The sequence below is a fragment of the Macaca nemestrina genome, chromosome 7 (assembly GCF_043159975.1).
Source record: "Macaca nemestrina isolate mMacNem1 chromosome 7, mMacNem.hap1, whole genome shotgun sequence".
In the NCBI taxonomy this organism is placed as follows: domain Eukaryota; kingdom Metazoa; phylum Chordata; class Mammalia; order Primates; family Cercopithecidae; genus Macaca; species Macaca nemestrina.
This window is the reverse complement of record NC_092131.1, coordinates 106,049,845-106,069,548: the sequence shown is the minus strand read 5'-3', so window position 1 is coordinate 106,069,548 and position 19,704 is coordinate 106,049,845. Positions and strand designations below refer to the sequence as shown.

General features: G+C 41.4%; 1 protein-coding gene across 15 annotated transcripts in view; it reads left to right on the top strand.

Annotated features, from left to right (window-relative positions):
* LOC105488365 (A-kinase anchoring protein 13) overlaps positions 1–19,704 on the top strand; it is a 356,595-nt gene that overhangs the window by 319,807 nt on the left and 17,084 nt on the right. For 10 of the 15 annotated variants that reach the window (XM_011752355.3, XM_011752360.3, XM_071100747.1 and 7 more), the window contains 10 exons: positions 1,169–1,236; positions 3,636–3,702; positions 8,693–8,828; positions 10,179–10,291; positions 10,898–11,050; positions 11,865–12,115; positions 14,777–14,902; positions 15,015–15,132; positions 15,757–16,005; positions 19,448–19,524. In XM_011752355.3, the coding sequence (XP_011750657.2) occupies positions 1,169–1,236; positions 3,636–3,702; positions 8,693–8,828; positions 10,179–10,291; positions 10,898–11,050; positions 11,865–12,115; positions 14,777–14,902; positions 15,015–15,132; positions 15,757–16,005; positions 19,448–19,524 (1,358 nt within the window). The remainder of the gene's footprint in view (positions 1–1,168; positions 1,237–3,635; positions 3,703–8,692; positions 8,829–10,178; positions 10,292–10,897; positions 11,051–11,864; positions 12,116–14,776; positions 14,903–15,014; positions 15,133–15,756; positions 16,006–19,447; positions 19,525–19,704) is intronic. The other 5 variants (XM_071100751.1, XM_071100745.1, XM_071100743.1 and 2 more) reach the window with 3 other exon arrangements.

The window sequence follows — 19,704 nt, the reverse complement described above, 5'->3', positions numbered from 1 at the left end:
AAGTGGTTGTTAAAGGAAGTGTTACAAAAGGAATGGAAAAGGCCTTTGAGGTCTGGGACTCTAGCAGTCTCCTTTCTGGTTTCCTCCCATCCCCATCACCACTCCAGTCACCCCCAAATCCATACGTCTGGGCTAAAGAGATGTTGGCCCCTAACTGGTGAGTTGGTATAGACAGGACCTGTGACGCTTCCTGAATCAGTCTGTGGGGCATTGCCTATTGAATGGTATCTGTGGTTGATTTTCTGAGTGAGCCCTTCCCATGAGAGTGTCTCCTCTTCGAGTGTCCCCACAGACAGATCTTTCGTTTGTTTCTGCTTTACCTCTGGCTTCCTGGAACGGTTCTGTTATGTGACTTTATAGCAGCACTGAGAGCTGATGGTAAGCCTTCTGGACACAGAGGCCTGGGTTTTTACGTCAGTGGCCCTTGTCAGCCAAGGGAGTGAAAAGTAAAGGAATTAAGATACAATGCTGTTCTTGCCAAATTGTGGTCTCTGCTTTATCTTTCAAGAAGTCTCCATTTTCTCTTAAGTCACAGTTTCCAGAGGTGCATGTGGGGTTCTGATGACCTTTCGTGTGTGGTTCCTGTCTCAGAGAATGGGTTGCAAAAAGCCCAGCGTAGTTAAACTTTTGAGATTTTATATTCTGTGCTTTATTACAGTCATACAAATTTTGTAACCCCTATTGGGGGCTTTATTTATGTATTTATTTGTAATTTAGACTTACACATTGATGGCAGACACTTTCACTTTTAGTTTTGGTAGCCTCTCAGCTTCCTGTCTGAGAAGTTCCAGACTTACTAGTTTTTGTTAATTAGAAATCACATCTGTCACTCCCTGAGGGCCAGGAAACTCACCCTTCCCATGAGATCGCTTGAGTCGTCGTTCCTCTCATTAAGCTGTAATCTGTCTCCCAGTCTCCAAATAAAGACACAACACTGGGGGAAAAAAAAAAAAAAGAAATCACATCTGCTCATGTTTTTCCTCCTCCAAATAACATCACAGACCTGCTTCCTAGAAGAGGACTGCAATCTGTAATTTCAGTTAGTCACACTCTCACATGTGAGTGACTTCACTTTGAAATTCAGAGGCCACTTGTGGCAGCAGTGGAAACTCAGAATCTGGAATCTGTTTGCTTTGTCCATGTGACCTTGGGTTTGCTTTCTTTTCAGATTGCAGTGCTTTTGTCCACAAAGGCTGCCGAGAAAGTCTAGCCTCCTGTGCAAAGGTCAAAATGAAGGTAAGACTTTCTGGCTAAAAGAAGGCTTAAAATAAAAGAGTTTAAACCAGCAAGATCCTCAGGAGTTGGGAGAGTTGAGGTTGTGGTGGATTTTGTTTATTTTAATCATTCGGTACCAGCTTTGAGAACGAATTATAACTAAAAAATATTTTTTCTCTTAAGCGATCAATCCTCTTCTTGAGTAATACTGGGGAATTAGACTTTGAGGAAAGAAAATGCTTTCAGAACTTCTTCATGTTCAATATACATTTCTTCGCGATTTTAATATTTCCGTGTTGCTATTAAAGTGGTTTTCTCATACACTTGTCTTCTTCCTTCAGGACCATCAGGGCAGCAGGTGGAGGTCAAGGGCATTGATCTGCTGGTGGGGGCGGGGAGGGTGTTACGGTTAGCCCTAGCCTGTCTGGTAGCACTTTTCTCAGGTACATAATACAGGTGGCTCTGATCACATGATGTAAGAATAGAAAGTGCCTGTTTTATGATGGTATCTGCCCTGAACATGTATGCTATGTAGTCATGCTTTTCCAGTGGCCTTTAAAAAAAAAGTATGGGTTGGGGGCCATACCTTTTAGGCAGCCTGTGAGGTTTTCAGTGTTCTAGTCACCTGTGTCTCTTCATTCCTCGTCAAAGGAATGCTTTCCAACTATGTCGACACAGATGATTAATGAGCTGTGTGCTTTGTCAGTCACCAAACAGTTATCTAGTGCCATGACCTCAATCTGGAATGTGCATCAGAATCAACTCGAGGGCTTATTGAAAGACAGCTTACTGAGCCCCACTCCCAGAGTTTCAGATTCTGGAGGAAAGTCCAGGAATTTGCATTTCTAGGAAGTTCCCAGATGATGCTGATAGTCCAAGGATCTCACTTTGAGAAGCACTAAAACTAGCATCAAAATGGCAAAAAATAGGATAGCCCAGATCTTCTTCGGCCCATGGACATATATTTTGTTTGGCTCATGTAGTACTTTTAAAATGTGAGTTAGTGCAGCTCTTTCAAAATCATGTTTTGTATCAGTCTGGATTCTTAAGTTCTCCTGAAAACATTGGAAGATTTATAACCCTCGGCCCCCTGATATTTCCCAGTACCCAGCACTCCCAGGTTTTCCTTTTTTCCATAGTAGTTACCACCTTCTTAGAGTCTTTATTTACCCATCTTTATTTATTATTACATAGATTTCTTATGGTCTGTATCTTCCCCCCACTAGAATATAAGCTCCAAACTCATTAAGCAGGCTGAAGGCAGGAGTCTGCTCCATCAGTGGAGCCTGCAGGGAGGGAGGGATGGCTGGAGCTGAGTGGTGCTGCCTCTTTTAGACAGGATATGCCAGTTCCAGGCCGCCACTGCCTCCCCATACCCCACCCCACCCCAGCTTGCTTCTGTCATTTGTTACCTGCCGGCACCATAGTCATTTGAGTTTGTGATCTCTGGTAAGACTCAATTGTTGTGAATGTACTAGTTTATACAGAATGATCATAATAGAGATATAGCATCTCCCATATGAGAGAATATAACCTAAAAGGGGGAATTTTATTTTATTTTATTTTAGAGACAGAGTCTCGCTCTGTCACCCAGACTGGAGTGCAATGGTGCAGTCTTGGCTCACTGCAACCTCCGCCTCCCAGGTTCAAGCAATTCTCCTGCCTCAGCCTCCCAAGTAGCTGAGATTACAGGCGCCTGCCACCATGCCCAGCTAATTTTTATATTTTTAGTTGAGACAGAGTTCCACCATGTTGGCTGCACTGGTCTCGAACTCCTGACCTCAGGTGATCCACCCGCCTTGGCCTCCCAAAGTGCTGGGATTACAGGCATGAGTCACCGCACCCTGTCTGGAATTTCATTTTAAATAGGAAGTAACCTATCTCAGATTAATTGCTTCAATCTATAATTTCTCAAGGTATTTTTGTTACATGGCTACAGCAAAAGTCTTAACTAAAATTAGTATTTTACCCAATAATTCAGCACCTTATAAATGCTAGTTACTGGAAATGAAATGCAAAAGTTAAAAGATGCTGCCCTTAAGGCACCAGCAATCTACTGGGGAAGATAGGCAGACAGTTACTATAAATGAGAAAGGGGTGCCAGTCACTGCCTTGGGTGAGGAGAGGAGAGAAGCTATAGATGACTTTACCAAGGAGGCAACACTTAAATAGTCTTGAAGGGGAAGAATGCCATGCCTCTGAAGGTGAGAAAAGCATTCCAGGCAGGATAGACAGCATCGGAGTATGTGGCAGGTTTAGAGGATGGCAATTGAGGGCGACTATGGCTGGGACACAGGGTGCTTAGGGCAGTGCGGAAAGCAGAGTGGGAAAGGAAGCTGAACTGCTTGCTCCCTTCCTACTCCACTTCTCAGGGCTTGACAGAGGTGAATTGTCAATGGACTTACTTTCTTTCTCTTTAGCAGCCCAAAGGGAGCCTTCAGGCACATGACACATCATCACTACCCACGGTCATTATGAGAAACAAGCGTAAGTAGCCCAGCCCACCTCTCAATTCCCTTTCTGACTTTCTGGTTCTGAATGTGAAAATGCTGTTGTAATATTCAATTATTATTCATAGTCAAGATATGAATACCTATTTTGTGGTGAGAGAAGGCTGCTGTTTTATCCTGCAGATTCCTTGACCCATACCTGAACATTATACCATCAGACCCTCTTGGAAGGTTTCTAAAACAGTCTGTGTATTAGCTTAAAGGCAGCACCTTTGCCCTGTGTGTTTAAGCAAGTGACCCTGTGCATCTCAATTTCCTCTTTAATAATAGTTGGGAATTAAAAGACTTGTTTGCAGTGCCTTACAATCATACGAATCGAATGAGATCTGGTTTGTTAAACTACTTCTTTTTTTTTTTTTTTTTTTTTTTTGAGGCGGAATCTTGCTCTGTCACTCAGGCTGGAGTGCACTGGCACGATCTCGGCTCACTACACCCTCCGCCTCCTGGGTTCAAGTGATTCTCCTGCCTCAACCTCCCTGGTAGCTGGGATTACAGGCACGCGCCACCACGCCCAGCCTAAACTTCTTTGTAAACTGAGAAGTTGTAGAAAATGGTTCTTTTTTTATTATTTCTAAGGACCTCAAGTGTTACTCAGAATTGGATAAATCACACTCTTCGTTCACATCAAACTATTTTCAACAGTGCATACAAGACTCCACTTTGGTTTTACTGATACTTTTCCCTTTTCACTCCCCATTCCCTGTCTCATTCCCACTATAGTATATTTAATGTATGACCTTCTAATCTGCCATATTTTTAGACATATGTATACTTTGAAAAAAAAGTATTATTTTGTGTGAATTTAAATTCGATAATATGACATATATTCTGCTTATTTTTTTCACTCAATACCGTTTTGAGATATGCATGTTATTATTGTACGCTGTTGTTTCAGACTGTGGCAGGCTATTCTTTCATAAGCATATTTCACATTTTAAGTTCCCCTAGAGACAGAATATTTACATTGCTTCCAGCTGCTACTATAAATAATGCAGTGATTAATATCTCGTTAGCTGGCTCCATGGGAGCCTCTGTGAGACTTTCCCCAGGCAATGTTCTTGAAAATGTAGTTTTTTAGAAGTAGAGATTCTTAGGCCCTACCCTGATCTATGAATCACAAACTGTGGGATGGGGCCAGCATTCTGTGTGTTTTTGTGGTGCGTGGGAGTATGTTTAATAGAGACAGGGTCTTGCTTTGTCACCCAGGCTGGAGTGCAGTGGTGTGATCTTAGCTCACTGTAACCTCAAACTCCTGAGCTCTGGAACTCCTCTCGCCTCAGGCTCCTGAGTTGCTGGCACTCCAGGTGCCATACCTGATTTTTAAATTTTTTTGTAGAGTTGGAGTCTCACTATGTTGCCCAGGCTCGTCTCAAACTCCTGGCCTCAAGCAATCCTCATGCCTTGGCCTCCCAAAGTGCTGAGATAATAGGCATGAGCCACCGTACCCAGCCTGGTCTGTGTCTTAATAGATCTGCCAGGTGATTCTGATGCCCACTCAAGCTTGAAAACCACTGCTTTGTGCCTAATTTCTCTGAGTACCTCCAGATAGCTCCTGAATGGCTGTACTAGTCTTCACTCCCACAAGAGTGTGATTCCCTTTAGACATGTTTAATCTGGTTATTATCCGTCTTCACATGTAGATGACTAGAAGAGGAGCTTCTCCAGGTTGACACCCATTTCAGTCTGTCATCTCACCCATTCGACATACTTTTTATGTCTAGCTTCCTTAAATGCTTTTTTTTGTGACATTATCTGTTGTTTCATAAGTCTGTTTTCTTTCTTATTTTCATGTCTTAAAAACAAATGCCTATTATGTGCAAGGTTCTTGACTATTACCTTCGACCCCCACAAGTCTTCTTTTTTTTTTTTCTTGAGACAGAGCCTTGCTCTGTCGCCCAGGCTGGAGTGCAGTGGCGTGATCTCTGCTCACTGCAACATCCGCCTTCTAGGTTCAAGCGTGCTCCTGCCTCAGCCTCCCAAGTAGCTGGGATTATAGGTGCACGCCCCCTCACCCGGCTAATTTTTGTATTTTTAGTAGAGATGGGGTTTTATTATGTTGGCTAGGCTGGTCTCGAATTTTCAACCTCAAGGGATCCGTCTGCCTTGGCCTCCCAGGGTGCTGGGATTATCGGTGTGAGCCGCCGTACCTGGCCCTGCCACAAATATTTTTATTCCTACTGTACTCCACTGAGGCAACATAGTGGTCTAGAGTACAGATTGTGAATTCTAATTGTATAGATTCAAGTCTGACACCACTGCTTAATAGCTGTGTAACTGTGGACATTACCAAACCTCTCTGTGCCTCATTTTCTTCCTCTGTAAAAGGGGATGATAATAGTATCATAGTGTGGTAGTCAGGTTTAAATCAGATCATACCTGTAAAGTACTTAGTAGTAAACACTCCTTAAGTGTTAGTTTTCACTGCTATAATCATCACAAATAAGGAAGCAGCAATATTGAGTCACTTACTTAGGTAGAATATGGATTGGTTACAAATAAGGAGAGCAGGTATTTTCTTCCCCCATGCTGGCTTTTAGATACAAGTTATTATGAGCTCTGCCTAACATCATTCTGCTTTTCCAGACTTTTCATTGATTCCTTCTACCTGCTTCCTTTTCTATTCTGTGTCTCCCTTCTACATTAATACTACATAATTACTTCTGTCTTCATTCCCACGGTTCTTCTCATCAGAATTGTCCTCTATTTTTCTTCTGACCCATCCACATCCTTGCCATTCTTCAAGAACTAGTGTTTCTTCCTCCGTCCGATTTTATCTGCTCACTGACCTCTCTTCAGAAACATTCAGACTATGCCCCAGGCCCTTTAACTCTTAAGCTCATTCTCTTTTCTACCCACTTGCTTTTTTCCTCTTGGGTGGGGATGGGGGTGGGGGAAGAGGGGTAGATCCACATCCCATACCCCTTGTGTACTTCCTGCAGTTAGAATCTGGTTGGGTTGTAGTATGTTGGGTTTCTGCTGTTTTATTGTGTCATCATCTTGTAAATAGAATTTGAATTGGAAATTAATGATTATATTAATGCTTATTGAGTCAAAGACATCCTGAAATACTGTGAAGTCATAACTACCACCCCAATCTTATTTCCTTCACCTCTTGACACTCCTGGGGGTGGACAGACAATGCAGCCTGTGAATGGGACAGCAAGTCAGTTACCAAGGAAAAATGTTCCCAAGTGCCAGCGTGACCACTTTAGCAAATTAGATCTCTAGTTTCCTCTTTTAGTCATGTTAATGAGAAATACGCACTGTGAGAACAAATTAGAATTGCCCCTTGAATAACTCAGATGATGGGTGTGCCAGCCCCGCCCCCATGCAGTCAAAAATCCACATAAAACTTTTGACTCCCCCAGAGCTTACCTGCTAATAGCCTACTGTTGAGCAGAAGCCTTACCAATAACATAAACAGCCAGTTAATGCATTTTGTTTGTTATGTGTCTTATATACTATATTTTTACAATAAATTTAGCCAAAGGAAAAAATGTTATTTGAAAAATCATACACAAGAGAAAATATATTTACTATTTGTTAAGCGGAAGTAGCATCATAAAGGTCTTCATCCTTGTCGTTTTCACATTGAGTAGACCAAGAAGGAGGAAGAGGAGGAAAGGAGGGGTTGGTCTTGCTGTCTCAGGGGTGGTAGAGGCAGAAGAAATTTCACATATAAGGGGATCTATGTAGTTCAAACCCATGTTGTTCAAGGGTCATCTATAGTTACAGATGTTAAACAAGTGTTAAATTTTCCTCATCTGTAAATTAAAGGAAATCATCAAAATCTGTGCTCTCTAGCAGTGAGCAGAAGAATCACTTGAGCCTGTAAGATATGTAGACTCTTGGGTTCCACCCCCAGAAGACAAGGTGGGGGGCTGAGATTCCATATCTAACGGCACTCTAGATGTTTTCATGGTGAACGCTCCTAAAGAACGCTGCTCCCAGTTATCTCTAAGGTTCCTTTTACCCTTAAAATTCTTTCAATCTTGGGATCAGGCACGGTGGCTCACGCCTGTAAACCCAGCACTTTGGGAGGCCGAGGCGGGCGGATCACGAGGTCAGGAGTTTGAGACCAGTCTGGCCAACATAGTGAAACCCTGTCTGTACTAAAAATACAAAAAATTAGTTGGGTGTGGTGGCGGGCGCCTGTAATCCCAGTTACTCGGGAGGCTGAAGCAGGAGAATGGCGTGAACCTGGGAGGTGGAGCTTGCGGTGAGCCAATGTTGCGCCACTGCACTCCAGCCTGGGCGACAGAACAAGACTCCATCTCAAAAAAAAAAGAAAGTATTTCAATTTTATTTGCAGTTTAAATGTTAAAATACGTAATACTCCCACAGGATTCTTTATCCCCGTTGCCTATCCCATCCCAGAGGTAACCACTCTTCTTAGTTTTTTTTAAATTTATTTTCCTGGAGTTCGCCTGTTAAAGTAAATACAACTTGGATTATTTTTCTTTCTTTTAAGCATGAAAGATAGCCTGTTATATATTTTGTTCTGCACTTTGATTTTCCTCCCCTTAACAGATCTTAGAGATAGATCTATCTATCTGTGTCAGTACTTAGAAAGTAGTCCTCATTTTTTGTAAGTGGCATTGTATTCTGCTATGTGGTGTACCATAACTTATTCACCAGTCTTGTGATACTCGCGTCTTTTCCAGTCTTTTGCTTTTACCTATTGTGTTGCATTGAATAACTTTGGATATAACATCATTTCACGAATATACAAGTATATCTTGAAAAATAAACATAGCCTGAAAGTGAAATTGCTGGATCGAAGAACATAGGCATTTACAATTTCAGTAGTTATCACCAAACTATCCTCCATGGAGTTTTTATACCAACTTACAGTTCCAGGGCAAATCTACTGTAAAGCGCCTTACTTCTGCTTGTTATTTGTCAGATGGGTCAGTACTAGGTGGGACTGGATGAGTGATGCTTCAGTTAGTGTCCTCCTTTTGCAGCCACACAGCCCAAGGAGCGTCCTCGGTCCGCAGTCCTCCTGGTGGATGAAACCACTACCACCCCGATATTTGCCAGTAGACGGTCCCAGCAGAGTGTCTCGCTCTCCAAAAGTGTCTCCATACAGAACATTACTGGGTAAGCGGAGATATTTAAAGATAGCACAGTTGGCATCTAGGTGACAAGAGCATAATAATCACATCATTTGACAAAAAGCTTTTTTTTTTAAAGAAATAAATCTATAAAGTCATGGGTTGGTGCAGACAAGGATGATGGGGATTATGTTTTTGGTACATGTCGTAATGGTCATTCTGTAGCAAGGATCTCCTTTAAATACCCTTAGCAGGCTGGTTGCTGTAGGCTTTTGTATATCATCAGCTCTACTTTTGAAGAATCTGAGTTCTCAAAAGATGATTTTTTTTAGATCAAAATAAGTAGGAATAAGAAAAAGGGTGATTTAATTCAGAATTTTGGGTTGCAGCCACTTACAGATGTCATGCTTTTCTATTGTTCAGATAAACCTGGTTGTTTTGTTTCTTATCTCTGTTTTACATCTTTGCCTCTTAACACTTAAGTCAGTTTCATGGAGGTGAGTGCTGAGCCAATTATTACTATTAGGTTCCCACTCACTGGTTTGCACTGAGTTTTTTTACTGGTCTCCTGGCCAGGCCTGGGCTGTCAGGTGGTTAACAGGGGGCTGATAATGATGTTGCTGACTATTTTGGGTAAGATGCCTGCCTTCCCATCAGGTGAATAAGCCATTTCAAATGTAGGACTCAGAGTATCTCTTTAACCTATCTTGGAGCAAAATTCCTAACTATGCAAAAGTCTCCTTTTGTTTGTAATTCCTAACCTCTGTGCTGGCTAATGTTTTCTCCTTCTTTAAAAAGTTTCAGGTATTTTTGTTTTGTTTTGTCTTTATGTTCTCATTATTTCCAAAAGTGTACTTTTCAAAAGTTGTAATGTTACTGAAGTTTGTATACATCGTAACTTTCAAAAGTGGGTCTTTAAAGTGTTCTTGCTTTTGTGCCTACTCACACATCAGTTGGTTGCCTGCTGTGCTAGTTAGTGAGTTAGGATTGAGAAAGTCCAAAGAGAATGTAGTTGATTCTAAGTGCTAGATCGGTAGTTATTTAGAGAACAGAAAAAAAAAAAGTGTACTGGTTAGGCAATAAGTTTTAAACAGAAAGTTTCTTATATAATGGGTACATGGTTTGATGGAAGAAAGTTCCCCTTGCTTCTTATCACTTTCTTTAAAAAGGCTCAAAAAGTCCTCACAATTTGAGTCTACAATGATACTAAATGCTCTAGACTTTGTTACCAGGCCGTGTGCATGTTGCTGTGGCCCCAACATAAGCAATTTGTCTTCAGTCACTGTAGTACTTCCAGCCAGTTGTCATTCTGGAGTCTTCAGGTACTCATTTAAGAATGCAAGCCATAGGCTATCAGAATGTATTTGACAGTATGGAATTTTTTTTTTGTCCCCAGAGTTGGCAATGATGAGAACATGTCAAACACCTGGAAATTCCTGTCTCATTCAACAGACTCACTAAATAAAATCAGCAAGGTCAATGAATCAACAGAATCACTTACTGATGAGGGTAAGAGGAAGTTATGGCCTATATTTTATGCCTCTGTAGGGACTGTGTGTGCCATTACCTAGAATATAAGTCTTAATGGAGTGTTAGTGCCTGCCTCTTCTGTAACCCGTGAAGATTCTCTAAATTGTCAGTAAAGTGTCCAGTGCTTTATAAAGACTGGGTAATCAAACTCATCTAGCAGCTGTCAAGTAAAGGATGTCATTTGTTTCAATGTGGGCATACTCTTTAGTACAAATCTTTTTCTTCCCTTAGACTTTTGTACATGTACAGTTCTAGCTCACAAAGCAATTGTAATCCTGCTCTCTTAAATATGAAAAGGTACTAGGTCCCTTCCAATTCTTAACTTCATGTAGATAGAAGTCATGTCTTAATCATGTTGGATTTATGTCATGTTTATTACTCTTAACCAAAACCTCGAATGTAGAGTCTGTCACTCCTGAACAAGATACTTTTTTCTGGTACTGGAATATGTGAATATTCCCTGTGAATATCCCCTGTATTCATGCATCTTATGAAATCAACTATCATCTTGAGGAAAGTTCAACATAGGCTTATTCTACAGGTCACAAACCCAAGATTCTGATACTGATTTTTTAATATATTGAGGAGTAGGTACAGACATGAATGAAGGACAGCTACTGGGAGACTTTGAGATTGATTCCAAACAGCTGGAAGCAGAGTCTTGGAGTCGAATAATAGACAGCAAGTTTCTAAAACAGCAAAAGAAAGATGTGGTCAAACGGCAAGAAGTAATATATGGTGAGATTCTTCATTTTGCTCTGATTATATTTGATTTGCATTGTCCAGCATTTTTAAGCGGTAATTTATTGCGCTATGGAAAATCAGTTTTTTAGTATGTGACTTCTTGAAAAGATTTCCTTTAAAAACTTTAAGGTACAGAGACATGGTCCTGTTTGTATCCTATCTCCTTTTTGTTCCACTCTTCTTTTTTCAGTTCTACTGAACATGGTACTTATATATGAGTGCTTATTTATACAGCAGTCCTAGAAAGAGATATCTCAGTTTTGTTCCTTACCTACGCTAAAAACTAGACTAAACACAAGTCATTTCCTAGAACTGGGTATACAGTCAGTTATGACAGGTCCTGAATCCAGTGAAGGCCTCTTCGGAAATCAATAATTTAAGACTGATGGAATTCAGTGTACCTACTATCAGAAAATAGGACTCATAAAAAATGGAGGAATAAGTTTAAAACACTTGACCAGGCGCAGTGGCTCATACCTGTAATCCCAGCACTGTGGGAGCCCAAGGCGGGTGAATCACTGGAGCCCAGAGTTCATGACCAGCCTGGGAACATAGTGAAACCCCGTTTCTACAAAAAATACAAAATCAGCCAGGCATGATGGTGTGTACCTGCAGCCCCAGCTACTCAGGAGGCTGAAGCAGAAAGATCGCTTGAACCCAGGAGGTCGAGGCTGCAGTGAGCCATGACTTCAGCCTGGGTGACAGAGCCAGGGGCTCTAAACTAGCTTTGGGACTGCAGCAGATGATCTTTGAGGGAGAATCCTCATGAAAGAGTGTTCCTGACCCTTGATCTTTTTCCTCCTTTTAGAGCTGATGCAGACAGAGTTACATCATGTCCGCACTCTCAAGATCATGAGTGATGTGTACAGCCGGGGGATGATGACGGATCTGCTTTTTGAGCAGCAGATGGTAGAAAAGCTGTTCCCCTGTTTGGATGAGCTGATCAGTATCCATAGCCAATTCTTTCAGAGGATTCTGGAGCGGAAGGAGGAGTCTCTGGTGGATAAAAGTGAAAAGAACTTTCTTATCAAGAGGATAGGGGATGTGCTTGTCAATCAGGTGAGAATAGGAAAGATCTCAGGTTCTTATATACATTGGGAAAAGAGGAAGTTAGGGGTTCCATAGCCATGCATTCACATCTTGTTTCTACCATTTATTATCTGTTTAAGCTCAGGGAACTTATTTAATTTCTCTGGAGCCTTGATTTCCTTTTCTGTAAAATGCAGATGTAGGGTTTCTCTCGTAATGTTATTTTGGAAGTTAAAGGGAGTGTGTATATAAACTACCTAATGCATATGATAGATGCGCAGTAAAACTTAGTTTTTCTTCCTCAGTCTGTGCCATCATCAGAAACAGTAAAGTTTAAGACATCAACAAATGTGGGCAGGCACAGTGGCTCAAGCCTGTAATCCCAGCACTTTGGGGGGCGAGGAGGGCGGAGCGTTTGAGGTCAGGAGTTCAATACCAGCCTGGCCAACATGATGAAACCCCGTCCCTACTAAAAATACAAAAATGAGCCAGACGTGGTGGCATATGGGAGGCTGAGGCACAAGAATCACTTGAACCTAGGAGGCAGAAGTTGCAGTGAGCCGAGATCGTGCCACTGCACTGCAGCCCAGGAGACAGAGTGAGACTCTGTCTCATTAAAAAAAAAAAAAAAAAAATTGAAAAATATTTAAATATTTGGGGCTGGGCACAGTGACTCACACCTGTAATCCCAACACTTCGGGAGGCTGAGGCAGGTGGATTGCTTGAAGCGAGGTGTTCAAGACCAGCCTGGGCAACGTAGCAAGAACTGTCTCTACAAAAAAAAAATGAGAAAAGCCAGGTGTGGTTGTGAGCACTTGTGGTCCCAACCACTCAGGATCCTGAGGTGGGAGGATCACTTGAGCCTAGGAATTCAAAGTTGCAGCAAGCCGTGGTGGTGATTGTGCCACTGTACTCCAGCCTAGGCAGAGAATGAGACCCCAACTCAAAATTTTAAAAAACAGTGTGTGTGTGTGTGTGTGTGTGTGTGTACAGTGTGTGTTGGAAATCTTCAGCTTTCCCCTCTGCCTCAAATCAGAAGGATCTCATGTATCTAAAAACCAGCTGAAGCACAGAAAATTGAATAAGTGACTATCTGTAAAATACTTAATAAAATATGTATTGTTGATACTTTCATCAAGGTGTGGTATGGTTTTAGTCATACTCCAAAAAATTCAGCTAAAAGTTACTTTGGTACTTTTAGATGTGATTATCATAGACAGATTTTAATGTTTCTTTTAAAAATATTATTCTTGAAAAACACATTGCCAGTATAATCTTTACAGGCAGAGGGTTATAACATGTACATCTGACTAGATATTTCCCCAAAGATGCAGATTCCCCAAAGATTTTGGGCAAATATCTGCTGCTGTGTAGAAGCAGAGGCTTAGTTGCTGGAACATTTGTCTGAGAATTGTACATTTTGTCTTTCCTTTGTATTCTTGAGCCCATACCCTTCACTTCATTAATTTATTAGCACATTCACTCATTCGTTTTTCAGGTATTTACTGAGCATCTATTAAATGCCAGGTGGAACTACAAAGGGGGATGATATGGCTTAGGCCTCTGCCTCAGGGAACTCCTATTCTAGGAGTAAAAGTAAGCATGTTATGAAATAAATGCAAATGCAGTGTGGTAAATGTTTGAACACAGATAGCTGCAACAGATAGAGCTTAAAAGTAAGACCTACAAATGATGACCTTTCCTCCTGAAACATCCCCTCGGGCATTTTCATTTCTCTCTCTCTGCCCCTCCTTTCTGGTTTCATCTAACTTTTACTTCATCTAACTTAGTACTTCATCAAACTTTGACTTGTATTACCATTTGTACCTCCTCGCACTTGTGTACAACCCGTAGTAAGATCTTTGATGCTAGAATTCACCGTTTAACCTGTAGTTTCCATTTGCTGGTTCTGTGTGCTGCCAGTGCTAGGATCAACCTTTGGGACATTTGCTTTGTCATATGAGCAGATAACTTACTGTCTCAGCTCTTCCATTGGTAAATGGTGAAGGGAAAAGCTACCCTAATCCTTCTTTCCAGTTTTTTGGTAAGGATCAATTTGTGTTGCCTCTGGAGGTTTTTAGTACATGGAAATCAATGCTTAGCATGTATTTTATGAACTGCATACAGAAATTCATTGATTTACCACAAAGTGAACATACGTTCAGATGAACCATTGAGATTGCACACATTTGGGAATGATTTAAGGGCCTTGTGGAATTATTAGGACTACTGGCCTTCATGAAGTAAGTAGTACAAACAGATCCCTAGGTAATGAGGGCTGTTTGTGATGTCTGTCTAACTTATCAAGGTCAGGTATTTAAGATTGTCTCATGAAAAACTCCTACTGAATCTCATTGTTTTATTACTGTTTATGACAAATAGAAGTTAGAATACATTTTACATTTCCTATGTGCACAGTACATAAAATTTCTGTAATTTTTTGTTGTTTTTCAAATCTGTATAACAGCTTTATTGAGATTTAATCCATATGCCATATAGTCTGCCTATTTAAAGTTGAACCTCTTGAGTAACTGCCAGACTGCTTTCCAAAGCTGCTGCACCATTTCATTCTTTTGGGCAAATTTATGAGGAAGCACTTTTGACTTTTACAAGTAGACTGGAAACATTTTACAAAATGGCATTACGAGTTTGGTGCCCCATGGCATGACTTCTGTTCTCTTTTCTCTGCAGTTTTCAGGTGAGAATGCAGAACGTTTAAAGAAGACGTACGGCAAGTTTTGTGGGCAACATAACCAGTCTGTAAACTACTTCAAAGACCTTTATGCCAAGGATAAGCGTTTTCAAGCCTTTGTAAAGGTATTGATAAGAAACATGAAAACCCCGTCATTGTTGAGAGCAATGTGTCCCTGTCGGCTTTCACTAGAGCCTTTTTCATGTGATTCCTCACAGTCTGTTTACTCCCTTGCAGAAGAAGATGAGCAGTTCAGTTGTTAGAAGGCTTGGAATTCCAGAGTGCATATTGCTTGTAACTCAGCGGATTACCAAGTACCCAGTTTTATTCCAAAGAATATTGCAGTGTACCAAAGGTAAGTCTCCTTTCTAACCCAGTCTTGTATGGCAATGGACTGTTTCCTCTGTGGCCGGTAGTACTGGAGGCCCCATGGAAGTGCTGTTTCATGCTCTAGTAGGTCTAAAAGAGACCTTGTGTTTTATCTTGAAAATAATTTTCTTGAATGAAAATTTGGACTGTTATGTTACCAGACTTAGGGTGGATGATAGCAAGAAGGAAAGGGACCACATTGATTCCATCCAGAGTTCAATGACCTGAACACTATTGTCTTATCACTAGGCTGGGAGATAATTTCCACCAGTTCTTCCCAGAAGTTACATTAAGTAACACAAAGATACAAATTTAAAAAACTTGGTTGCTCTTCCTGCTACTACCTTCGTCCTAGAAGTCTTTAGTTCCTTTTATTTTAGAGCACAACATATGATTGCATATTATTTAAATCATTGAAAACTTCTGGCTTTTTTTAGAATCAAACTTATGACAGCAAGAGGGATAGGCACATGACCTCTGACGTGTTGGCTTCCCTCTGATAGCATAGTCACAAGGGAAAAGATGATATGGAGTGAGAAGTCAGGATTCCCTTGCTTCTTCCCTGGTCCAAAAGGAGCCATAAAAAGCAGAATTATTCTTTCCTTCCAAGACAATGAAGTGGAGCAGGAAGATCTAGCACAGTCCTTGAGCCTGGTGAAGGATGTGATTGGAGCTGTAGACAGCAAAGTGGCAAGTTATGAAAAGAAAGTGCGTCTCAATGAGATTTATACAAAGACAGATAGCAAGTCAATCATGAGGATGAAGAGTGGTCAGATGTTTGCCAAGGAAGATTTGAAACGGAAGAAGCTTGTACGTGATGGGAGTGTGTTTCTGAAGAATGCAGCAGGAAGGTTGAAAGGTAAGGCTTGGCTCTTTTGTCTAAGTGTGTGCCTAGGTACAACAGGCAAAATCCAAGTGCTTTTGTTGGAAATTCACTACCAGATTTTTTTCTCAGAGAGCCCATCTCCAAACACCACCCGGGAGCAACAAGCATTTAGTTCTTCATAATCTTATATCAAAAATGGTTTGTGATGGCCTACAAAATCATACAAAATAGAGCAAGATGACAAAGAAATGATGCAGTCAGGGAAAATGGAAAATAAGATTTTAAAAAAACAAAGCAAAGCATAAGATGAGTGCACATATGCAAGCTGTCAAGGAAGGTGTATTCCCCTACAAGAGATGGACAGCCAGGTTGGAATTGGAGTCTATGGCAAAACTCACAAGGAGGGAGACACAATCAGCGACGGTTTCACAGAATCTGTGAATTCAAAACACATCACTTGTTCACAAGCGATGTTAGAGGTTCACAGGCTTGTTCACAGCGATGTTAGAGGAATTTGCAGCTCCAGACACCTAATAGAAAGTTAAGTTTAACCCACATCAGTTAGATTTATTATTATATTTTATGATATACATATATCTTTAAAACAAAAGAAATCATAAAGATGCCCATTTTCCATTTGGTTTTAATTTTTACATTTCAAATGGTCAGCCATGTCAAGTTAATGAAGCTGTGAGGCTTGTTTTTTAATTTATCTGTACATTTGATTTTGTTTGTTTGTTTTCATCAAACCTATACTCCATGGGTCTATGTGTTACACCAATAGCCTTGAGTTATACCCACCCCTTCACCCTGGCCTCAGTGAGCTGAGGACATTGAAGCAGGCTAGGCCAGTGCTGTCAGCCTCACCAGTATAGAAAGAAGGTGGAGGAAATGTGTGCTGCTTTCGTTTCTGAGGTGTAAGTGATGATGTAGGTAACTGCTGTCGGAAATACCCATGCTTAGAACAAATAGTAAAGAAGTTCCAGGCAATCAACTGGTTTCAACAATGAATAAAGCAGGACACCCTGCTTAGAAGTTGAAATCAAAATGAAGAGCCTTGGAAAGAGGTACCTGCTCTACAGTGTGATGTGTGCTGGATGGAGGAGAAAGCAAGAGGAATAGCATTAGAGTCAAGTCTTGAAGGATGACAAGGAAGGTACCTGGTACGTAAGGAGAAAGTGCTCCCCCCACTAAGGAAGAGAAAGTGGAAGCATCGAGTTGAAAGGATGTGGCACGTCCAGGGAAGAGTGGACACCCGGGACTCTCAAACAGAGAGCAGAGTGAATGATGGGGGAGTGACGGGAAACTAGCCCAAAGAAATGAGAGAGGCCAGGTTGTGATGAGGTGCATTCTCCAGACTGAGGAGTTAACAGTTGATACTATTGATGAGGGAGGGGGGCAAAGAATGGGTTCAAAAAGGAGAACGGCAAGCAGGAAAGGGATACTACATGAGGTGGTTTTTCAGTATAACCACTAGGGGCAGTTTAGAGTGCAGCTGGAGTGAAGAGAGACTGGTGACAGATAAATCAAGAGACTGTGCAGTGCTTTGGGGAAGAGCTCATCTGGGCCTGCACTGTAACAGAAGACATGAAAAAGAAGGGCAGAAAAGATTCAGAGAAAGAAATCTCCTTTCCCACCACCAACTGGCTGTGTATTTCATTGTTCTGTGATAAACTCAAACTAAGGCTCCTTCCCTCCAGTCCTAATATTCTGTGATGTTGCGAGAGCCCTAGCTCTCTTTGAGACTTCTAAGCAGGCTTGCAGTTCAGAAATACCTGCCTTTTCTTGTAAAGGCCTGAATTTCCTAGAGCTGCTGCTGCCTGGAGCCAGCGCTTTATTCTTTCCTTTACATAGCAATTTATTTATGTCCAAAATAAAAACTAGTAGATCCCAGCTGTTGGAATAAAGTTGTGGTCAAGCCATGGCAGAATGATAGGTTTTGTGGCCTAGAATGCCTCCAGTAGAGATAGGAGTTGGTGTTTAGTCATTTTCACCCCCAAGTGAATTCATGCCAAGTACAGCCAGTACTATGTTAGGTACTCTTTGAAAGGGGTGGGATTGGCCGGGCGCGGTGGCTCGAGCCTGTAATCCCAGCACTTTGGGAGGCCGAGACGGGCGGATCACGAGGTCAGGAGATCGAGACCATCCTGGCTAACCTGGTGAAACCCCGTCTCTACTAAAAAATACAAAAAACTAGCCGGGCAAGGTGGCGGGTGCCTGTAGTCCCAGCTACCAGGGAGGCTGAGGCAGGAGAATGGCGTAAACCCGGGAGGCGGAGCTTGCAGTGAGCTGAGATCCGGCCACTGCACTCCAGCCTGGGCAACAGAGTGAGACTCCGTCTCAAAAAAAAAAAAAAAAAAAAATGGGTGGGATTGTTTTTTTCTGATCCACTGACACTGATCGTATAAACTTCAAGATTCAATGAAGTTAAAATTTGTGTCTCACTTATTTGGGGGGAGGGAGAGGGTGCAGGCACCTGAATTATTTAAAAGTAAACTTAAAAAAAAAAAAAAACTTTTTCATAACTGATGGCAGTACACAGAAAATTGCAGTAGTTTAGCCTAAAAAAATTAGACCTCCCTAGGAATTAGATGTCCTTGCTTCTGTTTTCTTCATAGCTTTGCAGTGAATTCCACAAAAAGGGGATTCCAGTTGCAGCAAAGGTAGAAGAAAAGGTGGGGCATGAACTGTATAAGTCAGTTTCATCCTTTCCCAGGGAATCGTGGACTTCACTTTCCACAGTGAAGATGTTACATAGGGGCCAGCCTGCCAGCTCGATATAGACTCAACTCCAGAGACATCAAACCATCCTCAAGAGACTAGTGGAAAATGTTACTACCTACTCCTAGAGGATTAGTCAGAGCAAGAGTTTAAGTTGACTATTGCATATGGAGCTGAGGAAAGAGCCCTATATTCACATGTACCTGTAAGACTAGAAGGTGCCTGTGTGGCCACTCTTTGTTCTTTTGAGGGTGTGGAAGACAGACATCTTTTCATTAGACTTAGATATTTCTATACTTCATATTTGGGCAGCATTGCTCTCTCCTGCCCCACACCTTTCCCATTAGTGTAATCAGAAGTCAAAAAATATTGCAACCTGAGTATTTTTTGGAGTATCCTGCTCTGTGTTGCTGTTTAACTTCTGTACAAGTCCAGCTTTTCAGCTTTATTCTTAAAAGTATTTTATTCTTAAACTCTTGTCTTATGGGATATATCTTTCTAGGACTGAGTACTTAAACTTTTCCAAAACAAGGCTTTGGTGATAAATCCCATTTTAAAATGCTGCTAAAAATCTGGTGACCAGATGTGAATCCTGGAGAACTGTAAAACTGTTGCTTTGGAGGAGTGTGATCTCAGATCATAGTTTGCCCTTATGGGGGTGTATGTATTGCACCTTCAATAAAAAGCCTTCTGACTGTGGTAACTATTAAGTAGTCATTGTTGTATCTTCCCTTCTCCCATTTCCATTTTCCAGAGGTTCAAGCAGTTCTTCTCACTGACATTTTAGTTTTCCTTCAAGAAAAAGACCAGAAGTACATCTTTGCCTCATTGGTAAGCTGAATTGTTATTTTTGTAATAGCATTATAAGCATCTAGGTTAGTTATGGAATGTAAGCACTATATTATTGCTCTCCCCAGCCCTCTTAAAATTAAATGGCTCAGGACAAATTCCTCTGAGTAATTTCCCACACGCCCTCACAATTTTCTGGCATCCCCTCTTCCCCAAAAATTA